General features: G+C 38.9%; 1 protein-coding gene across 1 annotated transcript; it reads right to left on the bottom strand.

Annotated features, from left to right (window-relative positions):
- Positions 1-23,509, bottom strand: Mtpap (mitochondrial poly(A) polymerase). Its single transcript, XM_069998218.1, has 9 exons — positions 23,327-23,509; positions 16,153-16,325; positions 14,885-15,118; positions 12,922-13,146; positions 6,215-6,426; positions 3,955-4,181; positions 2,994-3,086; positions 2,833-2,906; positions 1-715 (listed from the first exon to the last, which is right to left on the bottom strand). The coding sequence occupies exons 1-9, from the start codon at positions 23,478-23,480 to the stop codon at positions 365-367; spliced, it is 1,743 nt and encodes a 580-aa protein (XP_069854319.1). The 5' UTR covers positions 23,481-23,509; the 3' UTR covers positions 1-364.
- Positions 23,510-24,240: the final 731 nt, after the last annotated feature.

Genomic DNA, 24,240 nt, shown 5'->3' with positions numbered 1-24,240 from the left:
TTACCAAGTTCAGAAGCTTTATTGCATTCATTGCTGGTATATGTACATAACTAGAAGTCCTTTGAAATGCTTCCCAACCAGGGTCTGCCATGGATTTCAACAATGGTCTGATTCTAAGACTGATTTTTGCCATTAAGTGTGAAGTTTATTTGAAAGTTCATTCCAGTCTTTGCATTCCACTGCTGTGTTTGCTGTTCAATTAAATGCTGCCTGGGTATCACACTGGTCTGAATGAAAACGTCCAGAAATTGAGGCCAGGTAAAGGAGCCAATGAGGAGATGAAGAATAGATGACAGCTGCCTTGGAGAAGTCTACACCAATCCTCCCTGGCAGGCCAGGGGCCAACTTCAGCCCTGCAGCTGAACTATGTCTGGGTATTCATGGTTCTTTCCCCATCGGTGCTGGCAGGATCTGCTGTATTGCCTTGTTTAATGGATTCTAGCAAGCTCCTTACTCTTTCACTTGCGGGCTTGTTCTTTGACCTCTTAGCATGAGATTTGCTGATTATGGAGGGTAACAGAAGGGCTGCCAGGCCCCAGGGCCTATCATCTGAGGAAGCTCGGTCTTCCTGATCTAAAATCCACGCACTTTCTCTGGCCAGATCTATAAATTTTTGCATCTGGCTTTGACTTACATTTTTGCTTACGTTGAGAGAAGTTTCAAAAGGATTCTGAATGTACAGAGGAGATGAATCAGGTTTATTTTGTTCCTTTCCCTACAGAAAGAATGAGCATATAAAGGGCTTGAATATCAAAATACCATAAAATACCAGTACTACCTTTACAAACTCTTTCCTAAGAGAGCTGAGTATGTATGAATGTTACATGAGTATGTATGTGTGTAGTTTATATACTATGTGGTTGGGGTTTTTTTCCTTTTTCTTCCTGTAGTTTTGAGTATTCTTTGGAGAAAAAAATAGTTTAGGTTTATGATCTTTGACTAATGTCACCACTCAGATGACAGGTATCTGGCCTAGGTCAAAAATAAAAATATTTTGTCGCCAGGCACCGGTGGCTCACACCTGTGATCCTAGCTACTCAAGAGCCTGACATCTGAGGATCTCAGTTCAAAAACCCAGCCTGGGCAGGAAAGGCTGTGACACTCTTATCTCCAATTAACCACAGAAAACTGGAAGTGGCACTGTGGCTCAAGTGGTAGAGCGCTAGCTTTGGGCTGAAGAGCTGGGGGACAGTTCCCAAGCCCAGAGTTCAAGCCCCATGACTGACCAAAAAAAAAAAAAGTGAATAATCTACTTTTACCTAAAAAGGTAAGAGTTTAAAAAAATCAAAACAAAAAGGAAGAAAATAAGACTGAGCGAGTTATCGAAGCTCTTACCTGTAATCCTAGCTACTTGGAATGGTTAGGGGGGAGTGTGGCAATTCAAGGACAGCCTGGGCAGAGAAATCCTTAGGACTCCACTTCAAAAAAAAAAAAAAGCTAGGCATGGTGGCATGCACATCTGTCATCCCAGCTAGGGTAGGAAGTGTAAAACAGGAGGATCATGTATCCAAGCAAATGTATCTCAAAATAACAAATATTAAAAAGAGTTGGTTCAAGTTGAAACACTTGCCTAGCCACTGGGAGGCCCTCGGTTCAAACCACAGTACTGGGAAAGGGAAAGGAAAAGGTGTGGGGCTGGGAATGTGGCTCAGTGGTAGAGCACTTGCCTTGCATGCCTGAGGCCCTGAGTTCGATTCCTCAGCACCACATAAGCAAAAAGAAAAAAGCCGGAAGTGGCGCTGTGGCTCAAGTGGTAAAGTGCTATCCTTGAGCTGAAAAGCTGAGGGACAGCGCTCAGGCCCAGAGTTCAGGCCCCACAACTAGACCCCCCCCCCCAAAAAAAAAGAAAAGGTGTAAGAGGAGAATCCCATATATCCATCCCAGGGGACCACACAGAGGCAGGCAGGCACAGGAGAAAGATTATTATAAGGTTTATTAGAAGAGCCATAATTCCCCCAAGAAGGAGCACATGGCCTCTGTCCCCATGTAGCAGGAGGGTCTGAGGGAAAGGAAGTGAGGTAGATGGGAGTCCAGGTGGGTCTGGACTGAGAGAGGGAGGGGCCAGCTGTATGGAGGGAACTCCAGGAATGGGAGGGGGGGCCCAGGTCTGGGTGGAGCTAAGGACCAAAGGTAAGCACCAAAGGTAATCATAATACCAACAAAAGGGAAAGAGAAAGGAAAAGGGAAAAGAAAAAGAGGCTGGGTATGGTATCACATGCTTGCAATCCCAGCACTGAGGAAGCTGAGATCTGAGGAACCCAGTTCAAAGCCAGCCTGGGCAGAAAGCCCATGACTCTTATCTCTAATAAAGTACTCATAAAAAGCCAGAAGTGGTGCTGTGGCTCAAGCAGTACAGAGCTTGCCTTGAGCAAAAGAAGCTCAGGGACAGAGTCCAGGCCCTAAGTTCAAGCCCTTGGACTGGCACCAAACAAAAAAATGAAACAAAGATGAAAATAAATTTATTTTTGAGACCTAATGAAAAATATATCTTTCACAATGGGAACCCAAATTCACAAAATTAGAATTCTTAAATAATAAATGGATTCATGAAAGAAGTGAGGACACACAAGTCCTCACCATGGCTTCTGAATATTTACATGTTGCCTGTGGTCACATCTGAAAGAGGAGAAGATAACAGGCATACCACCATTCATAACCCCAGCACTGAGAAGTCACAGGCTCAAGAACAGTGAGGCCAATTTTGACCTGTTTTGGAAGGCTGTTCAGAATATAACTGTACATTTGAAAGACAACTGGTTAGAGTACTTCCAAAACCAGACTAGCTAAATATTAATTAATACAGTGGAAACCCCATACTAAAACACTATTTACCTGTCGAATATTTATGGAATTTTTATTGAAAGCGAAATTGCCGAAATACTCAAAAAATTCCTTCAGTAGTAATTCTGCAAGACAATAAAATAAGGAAAATAAGAAATCTGCTTGAATGAAAAAAAGGAAAAAAAAGAAAGAAAAAACCCTAAAACAATTACCTAGTGTTTCTGTGTTTCCTGAAGGTTTAATTTTATTCAAGTCACTAAGAAAGGTACAATTGTTGCCTTCTATTATACATTTATCTTCAGCACCTTCAATAAATAGAAAGGAAAAGTTTTCACATTTCACAGACATTACCTCCTTCACCCAAAGAATTATGAATAAATCAATTGTGCCCTATTACTGTTGCTATTTATAGTTAATAGAATTTAAAACTACACTACAAAAGATTTGAGGAATTATACTCATTACAGTGAAACCAACAATTACATTTTCTTTAGAACAAAATTATTGTCTAACAACTCAGCAATTCCAAATAATCTTCTGAATTAACCAGTTTTCTCACTGTAAATGAAAATGCATGAAGTTCCTATCTTTTACCAAACTAAATTATGACACATCTTTGTCCATACTTAAATTGACATCTCCATTTCTATTCCTAGGACTATTCTGTGCTTTGAACTGATAATGTATACATGACACAAACTGCACATTCTAAAAATCTTTTTTCAAACTTCCAGTAACTTCCAAAATACTCTAGTGACAATTCTCTAATTCAAAAGTAATAACAAACTAGACCTAGATGTTCATATTTTTTTATTCTCATTCATATTTTTAGAGGTAAACATTTTCCTAATTATTGATGAATACACAGCCTCCATAAACCACATATTCTAAGCTAGCTTTCGCTAGAAAATGTACAGTATGTTCTTGGAACATAAATTCTGCTCTTCACAAATCTAAGCAAAGACATCTTCTATGCAAAGTTCTTGGGAGGTAGTGGAAGCTTTATGAAGTGGGAATAAAAAAAGCACTTAAATGTCAGAGTCACAAATGCACTTCTATTTAATTTTGGGCCTTAGAAATCAAGAAGACACATTATATGGCTTTGCGCACACAAGATAAATGTTTATATAATGTCAAGAAGAGAAGAGAGAGAAGGCTGATCTTAAGTCTTACCTGCTAGGGATTTTAAGGAATCCAGGGTTGGAAGAATAGGAGGTGATCTTCTCTGGAGGAAGAAGATGACCATCATTGTAAGGGAGAAGTTCGTAATCCAAGCACCAGGAATACTACTTGTCAATGAGTGTGTACGAGCCCAGTGTCGTATACTAAACACCAAGGCTCTTACTCTTGAATCCAAGGCACCATAGATATAAAGAAGCTCTGAACTTTTCAAAGCAATCCTTCAGAAAAGAAAAACAGAAAGAAATTTCAAATTCCTAAATGCAGATCCACATCTTGGAACATAGCTAACTATCTCACTATATCTGAAAACATTCAGAATACCATGATTAATCATGCAATAGACATTAGGATTAAATATATAAGCATTATGCATTTACAATATAAAACAATGTAAATGTTTGACTATCAATCATATTCAATACCACTGGAACATTTTTAAATTCTGACAATCACAATGTTCTAAAACTTACAAATTTTAAATCCAAGTTCCTAAACATGAGTTAAATGTGTGTGGACAGCGCTCTTCATAACTATTTCTAAAGACAAGCACATTGGTAAGTGTCTTTGTATATAAGTTCTACATATTGTTTAGCCAGTCCTTTGGTAGACAAGTTAACTTAAACAGGAAAACATTTCACTCACTTGTCAAGAAAGAATTTAGTTGAAACTCTTACAGTATGTGAGATAGCCAAAATTATTTAAGTCTAATATTTGTAAGAACAAAAGCTGCCTAAAGAATCAAACATCAGAGCAGGGACATGGGAGTACTGGGCCATGGTCACCAATACTGAGGAGGCTTACATGGGGGAAGGTTATCTGAAGTTCTATACCCATCTGCACAGCAGAATGAGACTCTATCTCTGTCTTTCACTCTCTTACATGCACACACAATAAGTGAAAGAAATAAAAATTTAAAATTCAATTTTTAAAATTCAATTCCTACTGATTGAATCATGTCTTGTAATTTCTAAAAGAACTGGCAGAGGGCACAAAATCATTTCCTAGTATTAACTGATGCTATCACTGAAGTGTCACCAAGCATCTACATCGAAGTTTCAAAAGAACAGAACATATGGTAAATAAATTCATAGTATCTAAGAATTTTGTACTTATAAATAAAGCTAAGTTAAATATTCAATAAGTAGTAGTAATATATAAATGAATATTGTAAGCAATAAATAGCAAATAAATAGTAGAAGCAATCTGATATGAAGAAACACTGCACACTTACAAAAACCTAAAGAAATCACGTATAAACACATAATTTCTGAAGTAAATTTTTATAAACCTGTCCCAAAAAGAAAATTATTATAAAAATGTCCTGTTTTAGACACTATAATAAAAAATAGGAACTACAACATGCATTTTTATTTTTATATTAGAATTTGGCAAGAAGCGATAGCCTGCACCCTGGGCTACTTGAGAGAAACTGGACACTTCAGTTTAACCAAAACTGTTCTAGGCTGAATTTTCAATTGTTTATTCTAGCAGGTAAGTGAAATCTAACAAGTGAGACTACCAGAAGAAGAAAAAAATCCTAAGTTTAGAAGTTTTCCCTATTCTGAACCTGGGGTATACAGTCAGAGTATAACACATCTTTGTCATCAGGTCACTAGAACTTGGTCCAAGTCTTAAGCTGTTCAGACTACTTCTGCCCTAACCCAACACCATATGTCTCTGGTACTCAAAAGTTGGAGGTATCTCAGAACAATTCCCAGGGCAAACTCAGGTTGCCACTTTACTTTTTTTTTTTTTTTTTGGTTGGTCATGGGGCTTGAACTCTGAGCCTGGTGCTGTCCCTCACATCTTCAGCTCAAGGCCAGCACTCTACTACTTGAGTCACAGTACCACTTCTGGTTTTCTGGTGTTTTATTGGAGATGAGAGTCATAGATTTTGCTGCCCTGGCTGGCTTTGAACCGTGATCCCTCCTAAGATCTTAGCCTCCTGAGTAGCTAGGATTACAACAGGGGTGAGCCACCAGCACCCAGCTGCCACTTTACTTTCTAAGTATAATTTAAAAGATTATGATCATCAACAAATACATTTCTGCAAAACTAATGATTTGCAGGCTACACAAGTGAGAACATGAATTCCACTGTTATATTAATAAACTGTCAATACTGACTCAAGACATTATCATTTTGTTTAGGAAACTCTAAACTGCCAACAGCTATAACAATAATAACTCTTTAATCTCAGCTGATACTATATAACATTGACATTTACAACAGTAAACTTAAGAGATCATACCTATTGTTAGTAGTCAAATCACACTGAAATCCAGAGGGCTGGTGGGAAAATCTCACAAGTGGACACCGAGCATTTAAGATTTTTTGCAAGCCCACACAACCAGGACCAAAGTGGTCAAGGCATTCTCCTATCACAGACAGGATCTTCTGAGTCGCAATTCTTTCTGAAGGAACACTTTTCACTTGAAATTCCATCAAAAAATTTCCAACATTCTAAATAATATAAACATTTATTACAAGGATAATTTAGTACAAAGGAAAAAAATTAATTTAACTTTACCATTATTAAGGTACTATACAAAGGGGTTACCACCTCATGAATCATTATGAGTACATTTCCTAAGTCATAAGAAACCTGTTTCTTTTTTGGACAATGTCACCCTTCCTTTACTTTCTTCCAATTTCTCTCTCCTTTTCCTGCCCACATGTTACACAGTTCGTTTTCGACATAGTGTACACTGAATAGCACGATTGCATTTGTTGTAAAAAGGAATTTAATAAACTTTTTCAGAAGGGATGCTCTAAATTATTCCTGCCAAACAAACATATAAAATAACAATGTATGAATTCTTCATGTAAACATATCCAGAGAAACCTAAAAGATGTTTATTTGGTGATCTTATGTTTCTCTAGAATACATATGAAGTATATATATGCTAATTCCTTGAGTTTACATAGCTATCTTATGTATCACAGCATAGAATATACAAAACCACTTATTATATAAACTCTCTGAATAGACTCTGCCTTATCCTAGTTAGCCAATGCATTTCCATAGATACAATATAAAACCACAACAGTAGGAGAGTATAGGCAAAAGGATAATACATGAAGAAGAGAAAACAGACTGTACAGGGACAGCCAAGTATAGACATTATTTAGCAACATGAACTGAAAGGTACTTGGAAAGTCAAGAAAGTCAAATTACCATGAGAAAAGGAACTAGATTCTTAGTTCATTCCTAAACTGAAGTAAATCCAACACAGATCAAAACTTCAATGTAAAAAGTACATCAGCAAAGTACTAGAAATAGAAAACAAGCAAATATTTTAAGTATCAGATTATCAAAGGACTCTAAGCATGACCAAAAATAATAAAAGATGAAATAAGCATGATTGCATGAAAATCTAAAATATGTTAAGGCAAAGACACTGTCACTACTCAATAAAAAGCAAAACAGCCACACAAAAGGGCTAATTTATAAAGACTTTGTATTCTTCATAAGAAGGAAAAAACACACCAAATTTTTAAAGCAGGTAAAAAAAAATGAGTAAGAAATAAATATAGCTGATGAACACAACAGGAAAAAAAGATGCTCATGTTTTCTAGAAAGCAAAAAAGAAATTAAAACAGCAATGAGGTTCTTCATTAACCAGTCCAAAAAAGACAAAAAGGGACACACTTCTTTTAGAAATATCTACTGAAACTTAAAATGCATACTACTGTGATGAGAAATTATTTCAAAGAACGTGCATACACAAATCAATTTATAGACCCATTCATTCCTGCATCATTCATGTGACAGACACCTTTTCAACTCTTTCTGCCTTAAAAGATACTTTACTATCCTCAGCAGCCCCCTGCTCCTCTTCTAGCACTCACTCCTCCTAAAACATTCATGTTTACTATGAAATCTAGTCCCTTTGTTTCACCCATGTGGACCACTCCTGGTCAGCTAAGCACTACCACCAAAAGCTCTATTAGAAACAGGATTCAGAGGCAACCATGTGGCTGAAGTGTGTAAAGCAGAAAGTTTGGGGCAGATATGTTTATATGACAAGTATGAACAAGTAAAGAAGTGGAGGTAAGAAGAAAAGAGTGAAAAAGAAAAATAGAGCAAATATATAGATATCCTAAGTTCTTGGTAGTTTAAATTTCCTACTCTAGTTCTTTCCTAATATTCATCTTCATTTCTAGGTCTGGGTTCTAGAACTGGGTCCTCTAGTTCTTTCTTTGGCTTATGCTGGTTTGGGTTGCTTTTAAGTTATAACCTGCTGGGCTGGGAAGTGGCTCAGTGGTAGAGCGCTTGCCTTGCATGCCTGAGGCCCTGGGTTCGATTCCTCAGCACCACATAAGCAAAAAGAAAAAAGCCGGAAGTGGCACTGTGGCTCAAGTGGTAGAGCACTAGCCTTGAGCTGAAGAGCTGAGGGACAGTGCCCAGGCCCAGAGTGCAGGCCCCACGACCGGACCCAAAAAAAAAAAAAGTTATAACCTGCAAATAATTGTTTTAGGCCAGGCACCAGAGGCTGCAATCTGAAGAAGGTAGTTAAAAGCCAACCAGGGTAGAAGTGTCTGTGAGACTCTTATATCCAATTAACCACCAGAAAAGCGGAAGTGGCTCTGTGGCTCAAGTGGTAGAGCGCTAGCCATGAGCTACTTAAGTAGTTCACCATTTGTTAGATAATTAGAATGCTATCTTCTTTTCCTACTCTTCGTTTCTATTTGTTAATGTTCTTTGGTTGCAAAATGCAAACCAAAGCTGGGCGCCAGTGGCTCATGCCTGTAATCCTAGCTACTCAGGAGGCCGAGATCTGAGGATCACGATTCAAAATCAGTTCAGCTTGGGCAGGAAAGTCTGTGAGACTCTTATTTCCAATAAACCACCAGAAAACTGGAAATGGCTCTGTGGCTCAAGTGGTAGAGCACTAGTCTTGAGCTGAAGAGCTGTGGGACAGCACCTAGGCCCAGAGTTCAAGCCCATGACTGACCAAAAAAAACCCAAAAACCTATCAAAACCACTCCCCTCTATAAAATAAATAAAACTAAAGAATTCTTCAGAAATAGCTACTCCAACCTTACTAGTATTCACTATTCCTATAGCACTACCTAGTGGCAGACAATCTACTAAGGAAAAATAGAAAGGAAGCACACTATCCACACTAATTATTAGCAATTACTGTCACCACTACGGCCTAAGTCTCCCAAAATGCAGAATCCTATTAGAAAAAGCAGAACTGAAGGAAAAAGCGAAGGCATGTTTTAGCTTACAATCTTCTGCTACAATGATCTTTGTGAGAGCTAAGCATCTTTCAAATGTGAAGATATAAATACTAGTTAGAATTGGCCATTTTGGTGAATGAACAAATGAGTTCATTTAGTCATTAGCAAAAAGTCTGGTTAGTACCTGTCCTACCCAGGACATCATTCAAGAAGGTATGAGACATCAAATGGCTGACATATTATTCCTAACTCCTCTCAACTTAGGCTGAAGAACAAAACACAAAGAGTTATATATAAAACAAGATGGATTAAAATTAAAAAGGTATGGGGGGAGAAATCAAACACCAAAGAAAGATGGCTTTGTGAACTACATGAGTTTAAGAGGGCTTAAATTTTTCTTTTTTTTTTTTTTTTTTTGGGTCCGGTCGTGGGGCCTTGAACTCTGGGCCTGGGCGCTGTCCCTGAGCTCTTCAGCTCAAGGCTAGCGCTCTACCACTTGAGCCACAGCTCCACTTCCGGCTTTTTCTTTTTGCTTACGTGGTGCTGAGGAATCGAACCCAGGGCCCTGAGCATGCAAGGCAAGCGCTCTACCACTGAGCCACCTTCCCAGCCCCAAATTTTTCATTTTTTTAAACTGTCAATGTTCTTATAATTGCAAAGCTATTATAATTTAAATTTATATCTCAAAAGAATTCTTAAACACATACTTTCAAAAAATCTTAAACAAGCAGTACATTTATAACACTCTCCTAAGTTAAACCTACATATAAACTAATGTCCACTGGAGCAATGTTTTCTGGAAATGGGTTTTCTAAAAATCTCTCAGCAATGTAAGAGCTAAGCTCCAACTAAGTTTCCAATTATTCTCTGTACTTCCACTAGAGTAAGACAATGTTGCCTGCTTGCACAATGGTAAGCTCCTTGGTTATTTAGTAATATTCTTCTAGAATGTACCAGTAGCTACTGGGTAAGCTGAGATACAGAGGACTATAGTTTGAAGCCAGCCTGGGCAAAAGTTTTCACAACCCAATCTCAACAGAAAAATGCTGGGTATGTCGTACATGCCAAGTGTCTCATGCTAAGGCAGAAAGCATAAGAGGATGACGTTTCAAGCAAGTTAAGACAAAAAACAAGACCCTTTCTCAAAAAAAACCTGAGCAAAAAGGCTGAAGGCAAGTCAAGTAGCAGAATATCTGCCTAGCAAATGTCGGACCCTGAGTTCAAATCCCAGTACCTCAAAAAACAAAAACAAACACCAAAAACCTATCACACATAACCTATGTAACCCCTGCCAGGATCTCAATACAATTTTAAGCATATTAGTTTTTATACAACTGGCCCACTTAATTATGTTCTGTGCTCTATTCCTAGCTAGCTTAGTTCAGTAAGTGTACACTGCACACATTAAGTGCTAGCAGCAGTACTGTGAGATAAGTAAACAATAGACATGGCCTGTGCTCTGCCCAAGCTCACAGTATAGCAGGTGTATGTAGCAGTAAGATGAACTCACTACACATGAGCCATGAAGAACCTGGAAACAGAAATACTAGCGAAACTTAAAAAGAAAGAAGAATATGAATTTTGACTAAGGTTGAAAATAAAGAAAAGATGATCCAGAAAAGTAGAGTCAGAAGTAGGCCTTGAAAAGCTGCCTATCAACAGTGGGGGATGGAAAGATAATCCTTCTAACTAAAGGGACAGAATAACTGTTTAATCTTTCTATGCTATTTTCAAAGTGCCTCAGAATCCCAGATGAAGTTAAATGACCCAGCTCTAGAAAACTGCATACAAAGATGGAAGGATGCACAATGAGAAATTATGATTTAAACAGGAGACAAATCATTTCAGTACATGCTACAGAAAAGAAATTGTTTATAAGCTTGTGAGAACATCCAAACTGGGTATTAGGGTAAATCAGGGTTGACTGAAGGATAGTCTCAAGTTGTCACAGAAGGACACAAGGGAGTATAACAGCAGCTAAACTTGAGGACCTATTAAGGGAATGTGTGACCATAGATAGAAAAGGCAAAAGAGGAGAAGAAGTAAAAGAAGATGGCAAAGCTAAAATAGTACTAGCTAGTATCTGAGACATAGAAGAAATTTTATAAGGGCTCCAAAATAACATCTGCAGGGATGAAGTAAGTTTTGAAACATCATTAACTTCAAAGAGTCAACTGAATATCCGCAGAAACGTATCCACATGAAGACACACATTATTAGCTTGAAACATGAAAAATAATATAGCCATAAAAACCTAACATTAAAAAAAAAAAGGCTGTGATCAGAACAGCCATTCCAAGGCAATCTGGCCAATGAAGATCCTCAACTCAACAGAACAAGTGGGGCCTGGCAGAGTGTTCCGTCATCTCAGCTATAGCAGAAAGCATAAGCAAGATGATCATACATAGTCCAGGACAGCCCAGACAAAAATGAGACTCCTTCTCAAAAATACAGAGCAAAAGGGACGCAAGTCTGGTTTACATAGCAGCATACCTGCCCAGCAAGTGAGAGAATGAGTTTAAACCCTAATTAAAAAAAAAAAAAAAAAAGACTCAAAGACTGGGGTAAAGGCACATTGTTATTTATAAGAGATAAACACAAAATAAAATAACAAATATAAAGGCTGAAAATAGCCAAGCACTGGTGGCTCATGCCTGTAATCCTAGGGAGGCTGAGATCTGAGGATCGAGATTCAAAACCAGCCCAGACAAGAAAGTCCATGGGACTCTTATCTCCAATTAAACACCAGAAAACCGGAAATGGCACTGTGGCTCAAGTGGTAGAATGCTGGCCTTGAGCTGAAGGACAGCGCCCAAGCCCAGAGTTCAAGCCCCACAACTGAGAACAAATAAAAAACAAAGGCTGAAAATAAAGAATATATGAGGGCAGACAGCAAATGACCATTTTAGTTAACAAAAGACAACTTAAAGAAGAACTTACAGAAATGAATTGAATGAAAAATTAAATCATCCAATATGATATAATCATATACTACATACCTATATGTAGTCTTTGAATAAAACTTCAAAAGAATTTTAAAGAGAAATTGACTAAAATCTGTGAAAAATGTTTTGTTAACTACATCTGTAAGAAATGTTTTGTTAACTACATCACACAGATTAAAAACTAGTTCATCATAGTATTTAGTTATACACCATGTGGAAAATGAACCATGAAACTAGTAGACAGGGTCACACAGATTAAAAACTAGTTCATCATAGTATTTAGTTATACACCATGTGGAAAATGAACCATGAAACTAGTAGACAGGGACAGGAGAGGGTAACTGAGAAAAAGCAAAGAAAGGGGTGACATTGTTCAAAAAAGGAATGTACTTAACTGTACCTGCCTTATGAAATGGTAATCCCTAGGTATAACACCTTCACAACAAATTTTTATTAAAAAAAAATAGTTCATGTTCAAAATCAGAATATAATCTAAATGCAGAATTGTTATATACCTGAATAAAATGATTAACAAAATCCATAATAAAGAAACTTTAAAATGCCACAGTATAGAAGTGGTGTTGTGGCTCAAAGTGGTAGAACACTAGCCTTGAGCTGAAGAGCTCAGGGACAAGAGTTCAAGTCCCATGACCAAAAAAAGAAAAACACTGCAGTATTTTAAAGTCCACACAGTATTTTAGTTTGAGGATTGATAGCAAATAAGCCCTATTCTATTATCATGTTTACTAAGTAATTAATCCAAAGATGTCTCTTTTCTAATTAATTTTAAATTACAGCAGTATAAAGAAGAAATAAAATTTACCTTGTTAGTGGTGTTTTCTCTAAATTCATCTAGATCCAAAAACATGTCCAGATCACATCCTAATTTCCCAAAAGTGTTCACTGAGGAACCAAAGGGTCTGACTGTACAGCTGGGAAAATAAGCTGCTGCTATGTCTTCAATAAGGGAACAGGTAAGATAGCGAAGCTTAGTATTCTCCTCTGTGAGCTCAAATGCCTTCAGCAGATTGTTCAGCTGATCATCTACCTAGCTGGCCAAAATAAAACAACAAAACAGAGACAATGTAGAGGTCACAGAAAACAACCATCATTTTCTTCCTTTTTCTTTTTGAGCAGTCTGAGATCAAACCCAGGGCCTTGCACATTCTAGGCAAACAATGAGTTACATCCCTAACCCACAAAATAACTGTCCCCTTGCTTCCAAAGACCTAATAGCATATTTAAAATATGCCATGTTTCTCCTGTTTGCTCTTAAACTTTAAAAATAAAATTCTTTCAAAAGCACTGAGGAATGACAATAACAAATAAAAGCTGACTACAACAGAAGGTACTACTTTTCATAAATAATGAGGATAAAATATTGTTTTAGGTAAATTCAAGTGATAAAATGCTCAGGAAAGGTCAAATATATACAAAACTACTCAGTAAAGAAAAGCAACGTTAAAGGAGAGGAGATAACTTGAGCAGCCACAGTTCAAGCAGTCAAGGCCCAACATCTCCCAATTCCTTATAAGTAGCTCTGTACAGCACAGACTAAAATAATCAAGCCTTTGAAACTGTGCTAAAGGACATTTTTTGTTTGGTTTTTTTGATTCAGACAGGGTCTTGGTACATAGCCCAGGCTGACCTGAAACTCACTATGGAATCCAGGCTGGCTTTGATCTTTCAACCTGAACCTCCCAAGTGCTTATATGCATGTGACCCCCAAGTCTGGTCCTTAAGGTATATTTAAAGAAAGGTATTTAAAGTTCAACAAGATAACAAAAATTTCATTGCATCAAATTTTAAATCAATGTTGAAAATAATGAAAGCATTCAACTCAATTTTTTTAAAGTACAGAGTAGAAATGAGAATTTAATAAATTAATAAAACTAAAAGCATAGTACTTGGAGAAATGAAACCATAGATTGACTCTAAAGCCTAATAATAGAAAAAGTTTGGCAAGTTTCAGTAAGACAAATACAGTATTAGGAGAGATAACATTAGTTAAGAAAGAAAAATGAGTACTATAAAAGGGGAGCTTTTTTTGCAATACCACCATTTTTTTGTCATTTGTTGAAAACAGAAATAAAATCTGAATTATCCAAAAAGGCTAAAAACTTTGTTATCACTTCTGAGAACAGAAAAAACAGGACACTAAGTAGGTAAGGCTACTTTTACTTTTTAATCAATATATTGTGTACTTTGACTTTTATAAAGCATCCACTTTTGTCAACAGAGATATTAAACCTACAAAAACTTAAAATTCTGAATGCAAGAATAGTTTAACAAGAAAAATTTATAAATGTCACAACATTAAATACTAGCTAGGTGCTAGTGGCTTGCTCATGTCTACAATTCTAGCTACTCAGCTGAGTATCACTGCTGAAAAGCCAGCCTAAGCAAGCAAGTGCATGAGACACTTAGCTCTAATTAAGCACCAAAAAGGCCAGAAAAACTGTGGCTCAAGTCATAGTGCACTAGCATTGAGCACAAACACTAAGAGTTAGTGCCCAGGCCCTGCTTCAGGCCCCAACACTGGCACAAAAAAGAAATACAAAGAAACCAAATAACACCTAAAATCATGTACAGCTTATCAAGATAATCTCAAATGCCAAATTGCACATCTACTTGATAAAATTCTCAGAAAGCTAGAAATGGAATGTTGTGGGTCCATCCTCACTACCCATCTTGGTAACTCCCACATATTTCTTAAGAACTTCTATAATATGTAAAATGATGTCATGCATACTTTACAAGTTGAGTAAGTATACCTATAAACTTACACTTTCTGCATAATAAAGTACGTCGAAAAGTTTCCTGTTTGTAGGAGGCACCTGACTGCTTATCTTCACACAGGACTGTTCGGAACTCTGGTTGGATGGATTTCTCTGTCTCAGACTGAAGAAACGGGATCGAAACGGAATCGCAGCTTCTGTGCTTAGGCTTGGAGTATGACTTCCGTGCCTCAGTGAATCTACGCCATCCTTCTGGCAAAATTCCACAAGCGCATAAAGACCCTGTACCCAAAACATCAAAAAAAAACAGGACACATTTCACAATACACACTGAGTATGACAGCCTCAAAACAATTATCAGAATACTACAAAATGTAATTTTTTTAATTTTATGAATGATATAATTCTAATGTAAGCACTGGTTTTTCCCACTATAAGAATAAGGAACACTAGCTGAGCACTGGTGCTCACGCCTGTAATCCTAGCTACTCAGGAGGCTGAGATCTGAGGATTGCGGTTCAAAGCCAGCCCGGGCAGGAAAGACTGTGAGACTCCTATCTCCAATAAAAACCACCAAAAACTGGAAGTGGCGCTGTAGCTCAAGTGGTAAAGTGCTTGCCTTGAGCTGAAGAGCTGAGGGACAGCGCCCAGGCCCAGAGTTCAAGCCCCACAACAAACAAACAAAAAAAAAAGAATAAGGAACACTATAAAGTACTATCAGTCAGGAGAAACCAAAACAAAATTAAAAAATCAACAAGAATAGATTTCCAGCCCCACCCCCAATGGGCTTTATTTATGTAAAGCACTGGGCTAATACTATTCAATAATAATGATTCATAATGGGAACAATAACAAATTATTTATAATTCTAAAGCACTACTATAAGGATTTCTACTCTTGAATCTAAAAAAATAAAAACAAACAAAACCTCATTAAGGAAATATAAAGCCAGGCATATGCTATGCTGCAAACCCCTAATCCCAGCTACTCAGGAGGCAGAGGCAGGATTATGAGCTCCCAAATTCAAGGCTATCCCAAGCAAAGTTAAAAGATCCTCTCAGAAACAAACTAAAAGCAAAAGGGCTGAAGATGTGGCTCAAGTGGAGATGAGACTCATGCTTGAAGAATGAGCCCCTATGTTTCTATCACTAGTACACAAAACAAATAAACACAACACCACAGGTAAGGAAAGATATAAGATGTCAGAAGAGACCCTGACTTATACTTCAAAGGCAACAACAAAACATACAACAACCAAAAATATCCTTCAAAACCATGATCACTGACTGAGTTGGATTATTTGCTGAGATACGTACAAAGCTTTCATAGAAGAAATGATTTTTAATAGGTCCGTGTTGAGATAAGTATTTGAGAAACTTTTTTTCGCTGATTTTATTAGGGCAATGTATTAAGGCAGTCCGCTGTGCCTGTTCTCGTCTTTCTTTCTGCACCTCAGAGAATCTCTTTTTGGGAGTCTTGTCTTCAGTGCCTACAAATGAAACAAAAATAAGTATTTTCTGTCTCATACACATAATATATGCATGTAAATTTTAAAACATTTTGATAACATATAGAAAGATTGTATGCGAATAAAATAAGTTCATTCTTGGGGGCTGGAGAGGGTAGGTGGGGAGATGGGAAGGGATGGGAAGGGGAAACAAAGGAGGAGGCAACAATGCTTAATAAGAAATGTACTCATTACCTTGCCCATGTAATTGTAATCCCTCTGTATGGTATTTTCACAATAAAAAAAAAAGTTCATTTTGATGCCTTACTTTCTCTTCTCTTCCTTTAAGGCTTGTTCAGATATATTACTTTCAGTGTTCACTGTATTTTTCGCCAATGGCCCTCATTAAAACTATTCACTTCATCTGTTTTTTGACTGACCAGGCCTGAACAAAGTTCCACTGGGTTGGAAAAGCCAACCACAGTGCTGAACAGTTCCACTAGATCAAAAAAAACAAAAACAAAACCAGGAGAACAAAAAAACTCATTTAACACTTAACAAACACATGCACACATAGCCTAAAGTAAATGATTTCAAGCCTGAGTATGATGAAAGGAAGAACTTGGAAGGTAAAGAGTTTAGGAGTAACAAAGTAAATTATGAAGGAATTGTTCTTTGATGAGGTCCGGTCAGAAAATTAACACCAAGTTGCTCTATATCCATGGTTGCTATCCAAGAAGAACTCCTAACAATTTCACTAAGGAAACTAGGCTTCTTTTTTTCTTTTTCTTTCTTTCTTTTTTTTTTTTAACCTAAAACAATCTAGTGCAAGTAGTTTTACAAACCTAGGAAATAAAGATAGATGCTATGACAGTCAAGAATGAAACACTAATCATCCACTTGCCACAAAAGGAAAATCAACAAAGAACTAAAGTAAACTACAAGAAAAAGAACCAATCAAGTTCTAAGAAAACATTACAGCCAACAGTATTTTTTGGCAGATGGGGGGAGAGTCTCACTAAGTAGGCTAGCTGGTCTCAAAACTCAAAGGATCTTCCTGTCTCCACCCCACCCTGCTGAGATTATAGCTATGTATCACTACCACACACAGCTGAACCTTTAAAATGTATATATTTATATCCATTCATTCATTCATTCATTGCCAGCACTGGGGTTTCAACTCAGGACCCAGACCAGTTTGCTTGCTTGGCTGATGTTCTACTACTTGGGACACACCTCTAGTCTGGCCTTTTGCTGGTTATTCTGGAGATGGAATCTCATGGGATTTCTCTGCCCAGGCTAGTTTTGAACTGTGAACCTTCAGATCTCAGCCTCCTGAGTAGGAAGGATTACCGGCATGAACTTCTAGTGCACGAATTTTAGTTTGGGTTTTTTTTTTTTTGGGGGGGGGGGGTCAGGTCATGGGGCCTGAACTCTGGGCCTGGGCGCTGTCCCTCAGCTCTTCAGCTCAAGGCTAGCGCTCTACCACTTGAGCCACAGAGCCACTTCCAGCTTTTTTCTTTTTTCTTATGTGGTGCTGAGGAATCAAACCCAGGGCCTCAGGCATGCAAGGGAAGCGCTCCACCACTGAGCCACCTTCCCAGCCCTAGTGCACGAATTTTAAATAACTCTTATTTTCCCCAAGACATTTAACTTCTAGTTGGATAGCTCTGTGATTCCTTTCAGTCTGGAATCATAGATGCCTGAAATTACAAACCACCAATTCTGATCAAAACTCTGTGAACAAAGTTTCAAAAAGACTAAATAGAGCAGAAGAAATAACTGACATGGAAATAAGGAGAATCTTTTCTCCCTTTCTCTCAAAAAGCTGTAAAATTGATGGATCAAGGAAATACTACAACATACTATTTGGATTTCAACAAGGTCCTTTCAAGGACAAGACAGAGAAATACAGGTTAAAGACAGTAGGAGAGCTGCTAAGCCTCAGACTGCTTCTTTGTCCACCCAGAAACAAGCCTCTAATGACACACTGGGAATTTGGACCATGATTTGCTCATTATTTTCAGCCAGTGACCCAACACCTACAAATGACTTCCTCAAGACTGTCATAAGGCTGAAAATAATTTTTAAGTATGCGACCTCCTTTCATTACCAATGCCTGTTTTTTAACATTAATCTCTTACTTAGGCCTATGTCACAATACTAACGTAAATTAGTCTCCATTATTCTAGTTTTGTCTTTCTCAAGCAATCCTCCATACTGCTGACAATGTGGTCTTTACAATAAGATTTTTAAAAAAAAAAAAGCCTCTGACTTGTCTACTGGCAGAAAAGGCCAGTACTGGGGTTTGAACTCAGGGCTTCAACTTCAGGTATGAGCTACAAGTGCTGGTTTGAAGATGCTTTAATAACCCATGGTCTTTAAGACCATACCATGTCTGTCTAAACTCTGTAGCTGCCATCTTTGTTCATCTCACCTCTTCAACCATTTTCTACCATTTCTGCCTCTTGAACTTCTCATATACAATAATGTATACACAATACTCTCACATACTATGAATTCCTTGTCTTCATCTCTCTGTTGGAATGCCCATCTTCTTGTTTTCTGTCAGGAAAACTCCCATTCATTCTCCAAATTTTGCTCAGGTGTGTGAAGACTTCTGCCCCCTCCATGGTAGTCTCTTCCACCTCTGTATTCCCTTACTTTTGCATCTATGAAGGAATGCAACCCATAGTATTGTTACAAACTTATTTAATTTTAAAATGGAAGATATCTTCCATGTTGAGATCAGTCTACTCTACTCTTCCTCAATTTCTCAGTCCACTGAGTGCCCCCTTTCTATCAGTCCTACTTCCTTCTTTCTTATTCTGCAGGCTCTACCTGAACCACTCACCACTCACTTTCTCTCTCACTTGGAATACTACTAACATATTCTTGTCTCTGATTTTTACTGAGTCTGGCAAATGTCAAGTGCTTATTGTAAAAAACTAAAATAAGTGGAAATATGTCTGTGTGATGTAAAAGTAAAAATTCTTCCTACAGATCTCTTACTCTTATAATATTTAGCTGTTAAGCTTGGTACTTACCTCTCCAGACATTTCCAAGGCATATTAAAACAAAATAAAGACAAAGGATTTAATGGGGAAAGTTAACCTTGCAGAAGTTTAATCTGCTAAGAACATGGAGAAGGTTTAGCTAGCTATTTGGATAGGCCTGTTTACTCATCTACAAAATGGAATGAAAACTTTATCATAGATACAGTAGAGATTTACAGCCTAAAAAACAAATACAAAAATGAAACAGGCAGAATACCTACAAACTGAAGGCTGTCTTCAAAAACAATATTATTACCTTTTCTTTAAGCAGTACTTTATAATCCCCACAACTTTTCTGAATCTCCTAATTTTTATTTTTTTGTCAGTTGTGGGGCTTGAACTCTGGGCCTGAATGCTATCCCTCAGCTCATCAGCTCAAGACTAGCGCTCTACCACTTGAGCCACAGCGCCACTTCTGGCTTTCTGGTGGTTTATTGAGGATAAGAGTTTCACGGACTTTCCTTCCAGGGCTGGCTCTGAACTGTAATCCTCAGATCTCAGCTTTGGCTAGGATTACAGGCGTAAGCCACCAGCACCTGGCTCATACTTAAAAAAAAAAAAAAAAAAAACAACTTTTAAAATAGGCAAGTATCAATGCAGAAAAAAAAAACTGTACAAATACAAATAAACTAGACATCCTCCAATAGTGGTAAGCTGCTGTTTAGCAGCTGGCACTTGTCACTCCTTATTCTGGTAACAGCACACTTCTGCTTTTTTTTTTTTTTTTGCCAGTGCCAGGGCTTGAACTCAGGGCCTAGGCACTGTCTTTTCCTCAAGGGTAGCACTCTACCACTTAAGCCACAGTGCCATTTCTGATATTTTCTGTTTATGTGGTACTGAGGAATTGAACCCAGGGCTTCATGAATGCTAGTCAAGTACTCTACCACTGAGCCACCTTCCCAGCTCTACACCTTTGCTTTTAAAAAGACAAAACAACAAGATACTCTGTGGCTGTGGAGCTGTCCTTCTGGTAGACTATGATTATCACATGATTTTGGATACTTCCTCTTGGTCTAGTAAGTGAGCACAGAACCAAACAAAAGCTTCTTGTGGTTTTGCAAATTCAGGTTAGAAGAAACCATTTTATTTTTCCCTGTAGAGAAAGCTTTGAAACTGTATACAGGGATCATGGCTACTATCACCACCTCTACCAATCTCCCACAGAAGAATCACAAGCCAAAGCTGAGAAGACCAACACCTGACTCTGATTACCTTAATGAAGTGGTTTAAAGCCCACCCTCCAGTTACATGGGGTGCTACATCCTCCCCATTCTACTTAAGCTACTTTTATCACTGCATCCAAAGAACCCATTCTCTTAATACTATAGCTCTTTTCATTACTTTTATGAAAGTCATGTCAAAACAGACAGGAATGAGAAATTAGGTTTCACCTGATTATTTTTGACCATTATAGTTGGAGCTAAAGTAGAACTGGCTGACTTATGATATACTTTTACTAAAAAATGTTATTGTCAGGCTGGGAATGTGGCGTAGTGGTAGAATGCTTGCCTAATAGGCATGAAGCCCTGGGTTTGATTTCTCAATATACAAACAAAAAAAGTTTGAAGTAGCACTGTGGCTCAAGTGGTAGAGTGCTAGTCTTAAGCAAAAGTGGTTCAGGGACAGTGCCCAGGCTCTGAGTTCAAGCCCCAGGACTGGCCAAAAAAAAAAAAAAAAGTTACTGTAAATGTGTTGACAATGCATTCTTAAACTCACTGTCACAAATACTGTTCCCGTATAATTTGTGGAGGGAAGGGAAAAAACAAATTGTTTAAATAGGGATATAGGTGGACCCATTGCAACAATGAGATGTACAAGTCATTATGTCAAAAATGAACTTTACAACTTTGGTGGGAGGGGAGAAGAATCGGGTGGGGGGTGGGGGGAGGGGAAACAAAGGAGGAGGCTACAATGCTTGATAAGAAATGTATTCATTATCTTGCCCATGTAATTGTAACCCCTCTGTACAGTATTTTCACAATAAAAAAAAAACAAAAACAAAAAAATACTGTTCTCATGCTCATTGAAAAAATGAGTCTCAAGTCCCTTTAAATTATAAAATTACATGTCTCTAAATCAGAGTAAGATAGTTATTCTCTTCCCTTTTGAGCATTTTTAATGAGTCTCTGATTAAAAAGTTCTATTTTCATGACACTAAATGAAATATTTCCTTAGAAAAGAAAAGCAACAAGGCTTGTAGGAAGTGAAGAAAGCCCTGAAGTCAGAAGGGGGTCAACTGTTACTGTTGCCCCTGGATACACAGAACAGAGCTGGCCATTTGCACTAGCCTGTTTTCTCATCTATAAAACAGAATAGCAGTTGAGAGCCAGTGGTTCATAAACACCTATAATCCTCACTACTTAAAAGGCTGAAATTTGAAGACAGAGGTTAGAAACTAGCCTAGACAGATAAATCCACAAGACTATTTCCAATCAACCAGCAAAAATCTGGAACTGAAAGCATGGCTCAAGTAGTACAGCACCAACCAGAGTGGAAAAAGGTGAGCATGAGGCCCTGAGTTCAAGCCCCCCATACTTATACCAAAAATAAATAATAATAATGGTTTGCTTTGTGTCTCAAAAAGCATATGAAATATTCTCAAACTTATGGCACTATTCAAAGGCTAAATTAAATAGGTTCTTTGGCAGATTTCCCATACAAATTTGCAGGGTTACTTTAAAATTTTCAAAAGCACCTTCGACTAAACACAATCCAGTATCTCAATGAGATGTCATATAAAATAGTATTTCTCATTCCCTGTCAATATCAGTCTTTTGTAGTCTGATGAAGACAGTGCTTTATTTTAGGGGAAAATATATTCTTCATTTAGTATACTTAGAAACGTTCATTGAAATAACTTTGCTCTTAAAAACTATTGCTCCTAGAATCAGAAATCAATAAATACATTCTGTTTGGCAGTTTGGGTCATTATCTAAGCTATAAAAAAGGAACACCAAGAAGCTGAAGCAGGTCTTGAGAGTGGGTGGAGGCTAATGGGAGGGGAAGCAAGAGATATAAAGAGTACTCAAGGAACCTATGTGCAAAGTGAACTAAGGGGATGAGACAGATGAAGGCAGGGACAGAATGATGGAAGGGGGTACACATAAGAGGGCATGTTCAATTGAAACCCCTTGATCAAATTATATGAAGAAAGCAATAAAGACTATATATATACTGAAAGGCCGGGCAAGGGTGGTTAAGGCCTGTAATACTACTCTGGAGGCTGAGGTCTGAGGATCGGTTTGAAGCCAACCAGCCAGGGCAGGACAAGTCCCTGAGACACTTATCTCAGATAAATTACCAAAAAAAAAAAAAAAAAAGAGCTGGAAGTGGAGCTGTGGGGTCAAGTGGTAGGAGCTCAGTCAACAACAACAGAGACCTACGTGGTGTGACCCTGCACGAAGTTACTCGGCTGTTTGAGTATCGGTCTAGGTAGATCTTCCGAGACTGAGGAACTGTACATACCACACGCAAGCTCTGGGCCACACCAGAGAGAGAGAAGGAGAGAGGAAGAGGGAGGAGGAAGAAGGGGGAGAGGGGAGGGGAGAGTGGGGAGGAGACTGACTCAAAGCAGCAACCAAACTTAGAACGTCTGCAGGACGACTGGCTGCAAATCGGTTACCAAAAACATCGGGCTCCAAAGGGCCAGAGGAAGACGCAAGAACCGGAGTCCTCCTCCGGAGGGCCGGGAAAGCAGGGCGGCGCCTCCCCGGCCTGTAACGACACTCGCTAGGAGAGCACCGCGGGAGGCAAGGGCCGCTGACCAGGACCGCAGAGGGCTCCCGCCCGCCCGCGCCTGCCCGCGCCCGCCCGCGCCTGCCCGCCCGCGCCTGCCCGCGCCCGCCCGCGCCTGCCCGCCCGCGCCCGCCCGCGCCTGCCCGCGCCCGCCCGCGCCTGCCCGCGCCCGCCCGCGCCCGCCCGCGCCCGCCCGCGCGGCCCCGCATGGGCCCTTCCCCTCCCGCCGCGGGCCGGGCCTCGCGCCCTCACCTGGGACCTCGCTTCCCGGAGGCTGCTCGTCCCTCCCGAGGTCCGCGGCCGCGGATCCCGCACTACTGGCAAGCCTGAAAACAGGGCGGTGGACTCGACCTCTCCGAGAGCAGAGGGACCACCGGGTCAGCAGACCCACGCCGCGAGCCGCCATGGCAGCACACACGCGGACCCCAGAGGTCGGCGAACTTCCGCGCATGCGCTTTGAGACTGGGAGCGGAGTTGGGGGGGGGGGAATCACAGGAAGCAGCGTGGGTCAAACTAGGCGAAAGACGTTCCATTTCTGAAACGAGAGAAGGCATGCGAAGTTTAGAACGGCAATCCTTCACTCCACCTCACAAAAGAGGAAAGTTTCCGTCACGTTCTATGAATGATCGTCTTTACGGAGTTCGGCTTACTTGTTCAGTTCAATAATTTTACAGAAGGAAAAATAAAAAGAATGACTGCTATGGTTTTGTCTCCCAAAGAAGATGAGTTTAGGACACTGTGATCTTTTGAAAATGGTACCATCCTTGTGGGCTTGCATCACCTAAATATGTGTATGATTGGCTCAGCTTTGTTTGTTTGTTTGTTTTGATGTAGTTGCTCCACAGGTTGATGGCTGGGTTTGGAATATGCCAGTGTCCCAACACCTCAGCCCTAGTCATTTCTACCTGTTTCTAAGAAGTAGATATAACTGATAGGACTACATCCCTTGGACCACATTCCTTCACTCAACCTCATAAAACAGGAAAGAGTCAATAAAATGCCATAAATGTCATTAGGAGGGAAAAAAAAGAACAAAGCTTAAAAATCCAAAGTAAAGATTTCTAAAGGGCCTCAAACGCAGTATACTTAAGATTACTCCATGTTATTATTATGTCATATTAAGATATTATGTCAATCATTCATGCTTAAGATTACTCCATGTTATT

This window comes from Dipodomys merriami, unplaced genomic scaffold, assembly GCF_024711535.1.
Source record: "Dipodomys merriami isolate MVZ:Mamm:240054 unplaced genomic scaffold, mDipMer1.0.p SCAF_51, whole genome shotgun sequence".
Lineage (NCBI taxonomy): Eukaryota > Metazoa > Chordata > Mammalia > Rodentia > Heteromyidae > Dipodomys > Dipodomys merriami.
The sequence above is the reverse complement of the archived record's forward strand: the minus strand, read 5'-3'. Positions and strand labels throughout refer to the sequence as shown.

Bases quoted from the DNA above. Each gene is read 5' to 3' on its own strand.
- Mtpap (XM_069998218.1), bottom strand. From the start codon at position 23,480: ATGGCGGCTCGCGGCGTGGGTCTGCTGACCCGGTGGTCCCTCTGCTCT. The intron at 4,182-6,214 runs GTATGATCTCTT...TCTTTTCTGAAG, and splicing joins GATTTGACTACTAACAATAG to GATTGCTTTGAAAAGTTCAG. The intron at 2,907-2,993 runs GTAATTGTTTTA...ATTGTCTTGCAG, and splicing joins AGGAAACACAGAAACACTAG to AATTACTACTGAAGGAATTT.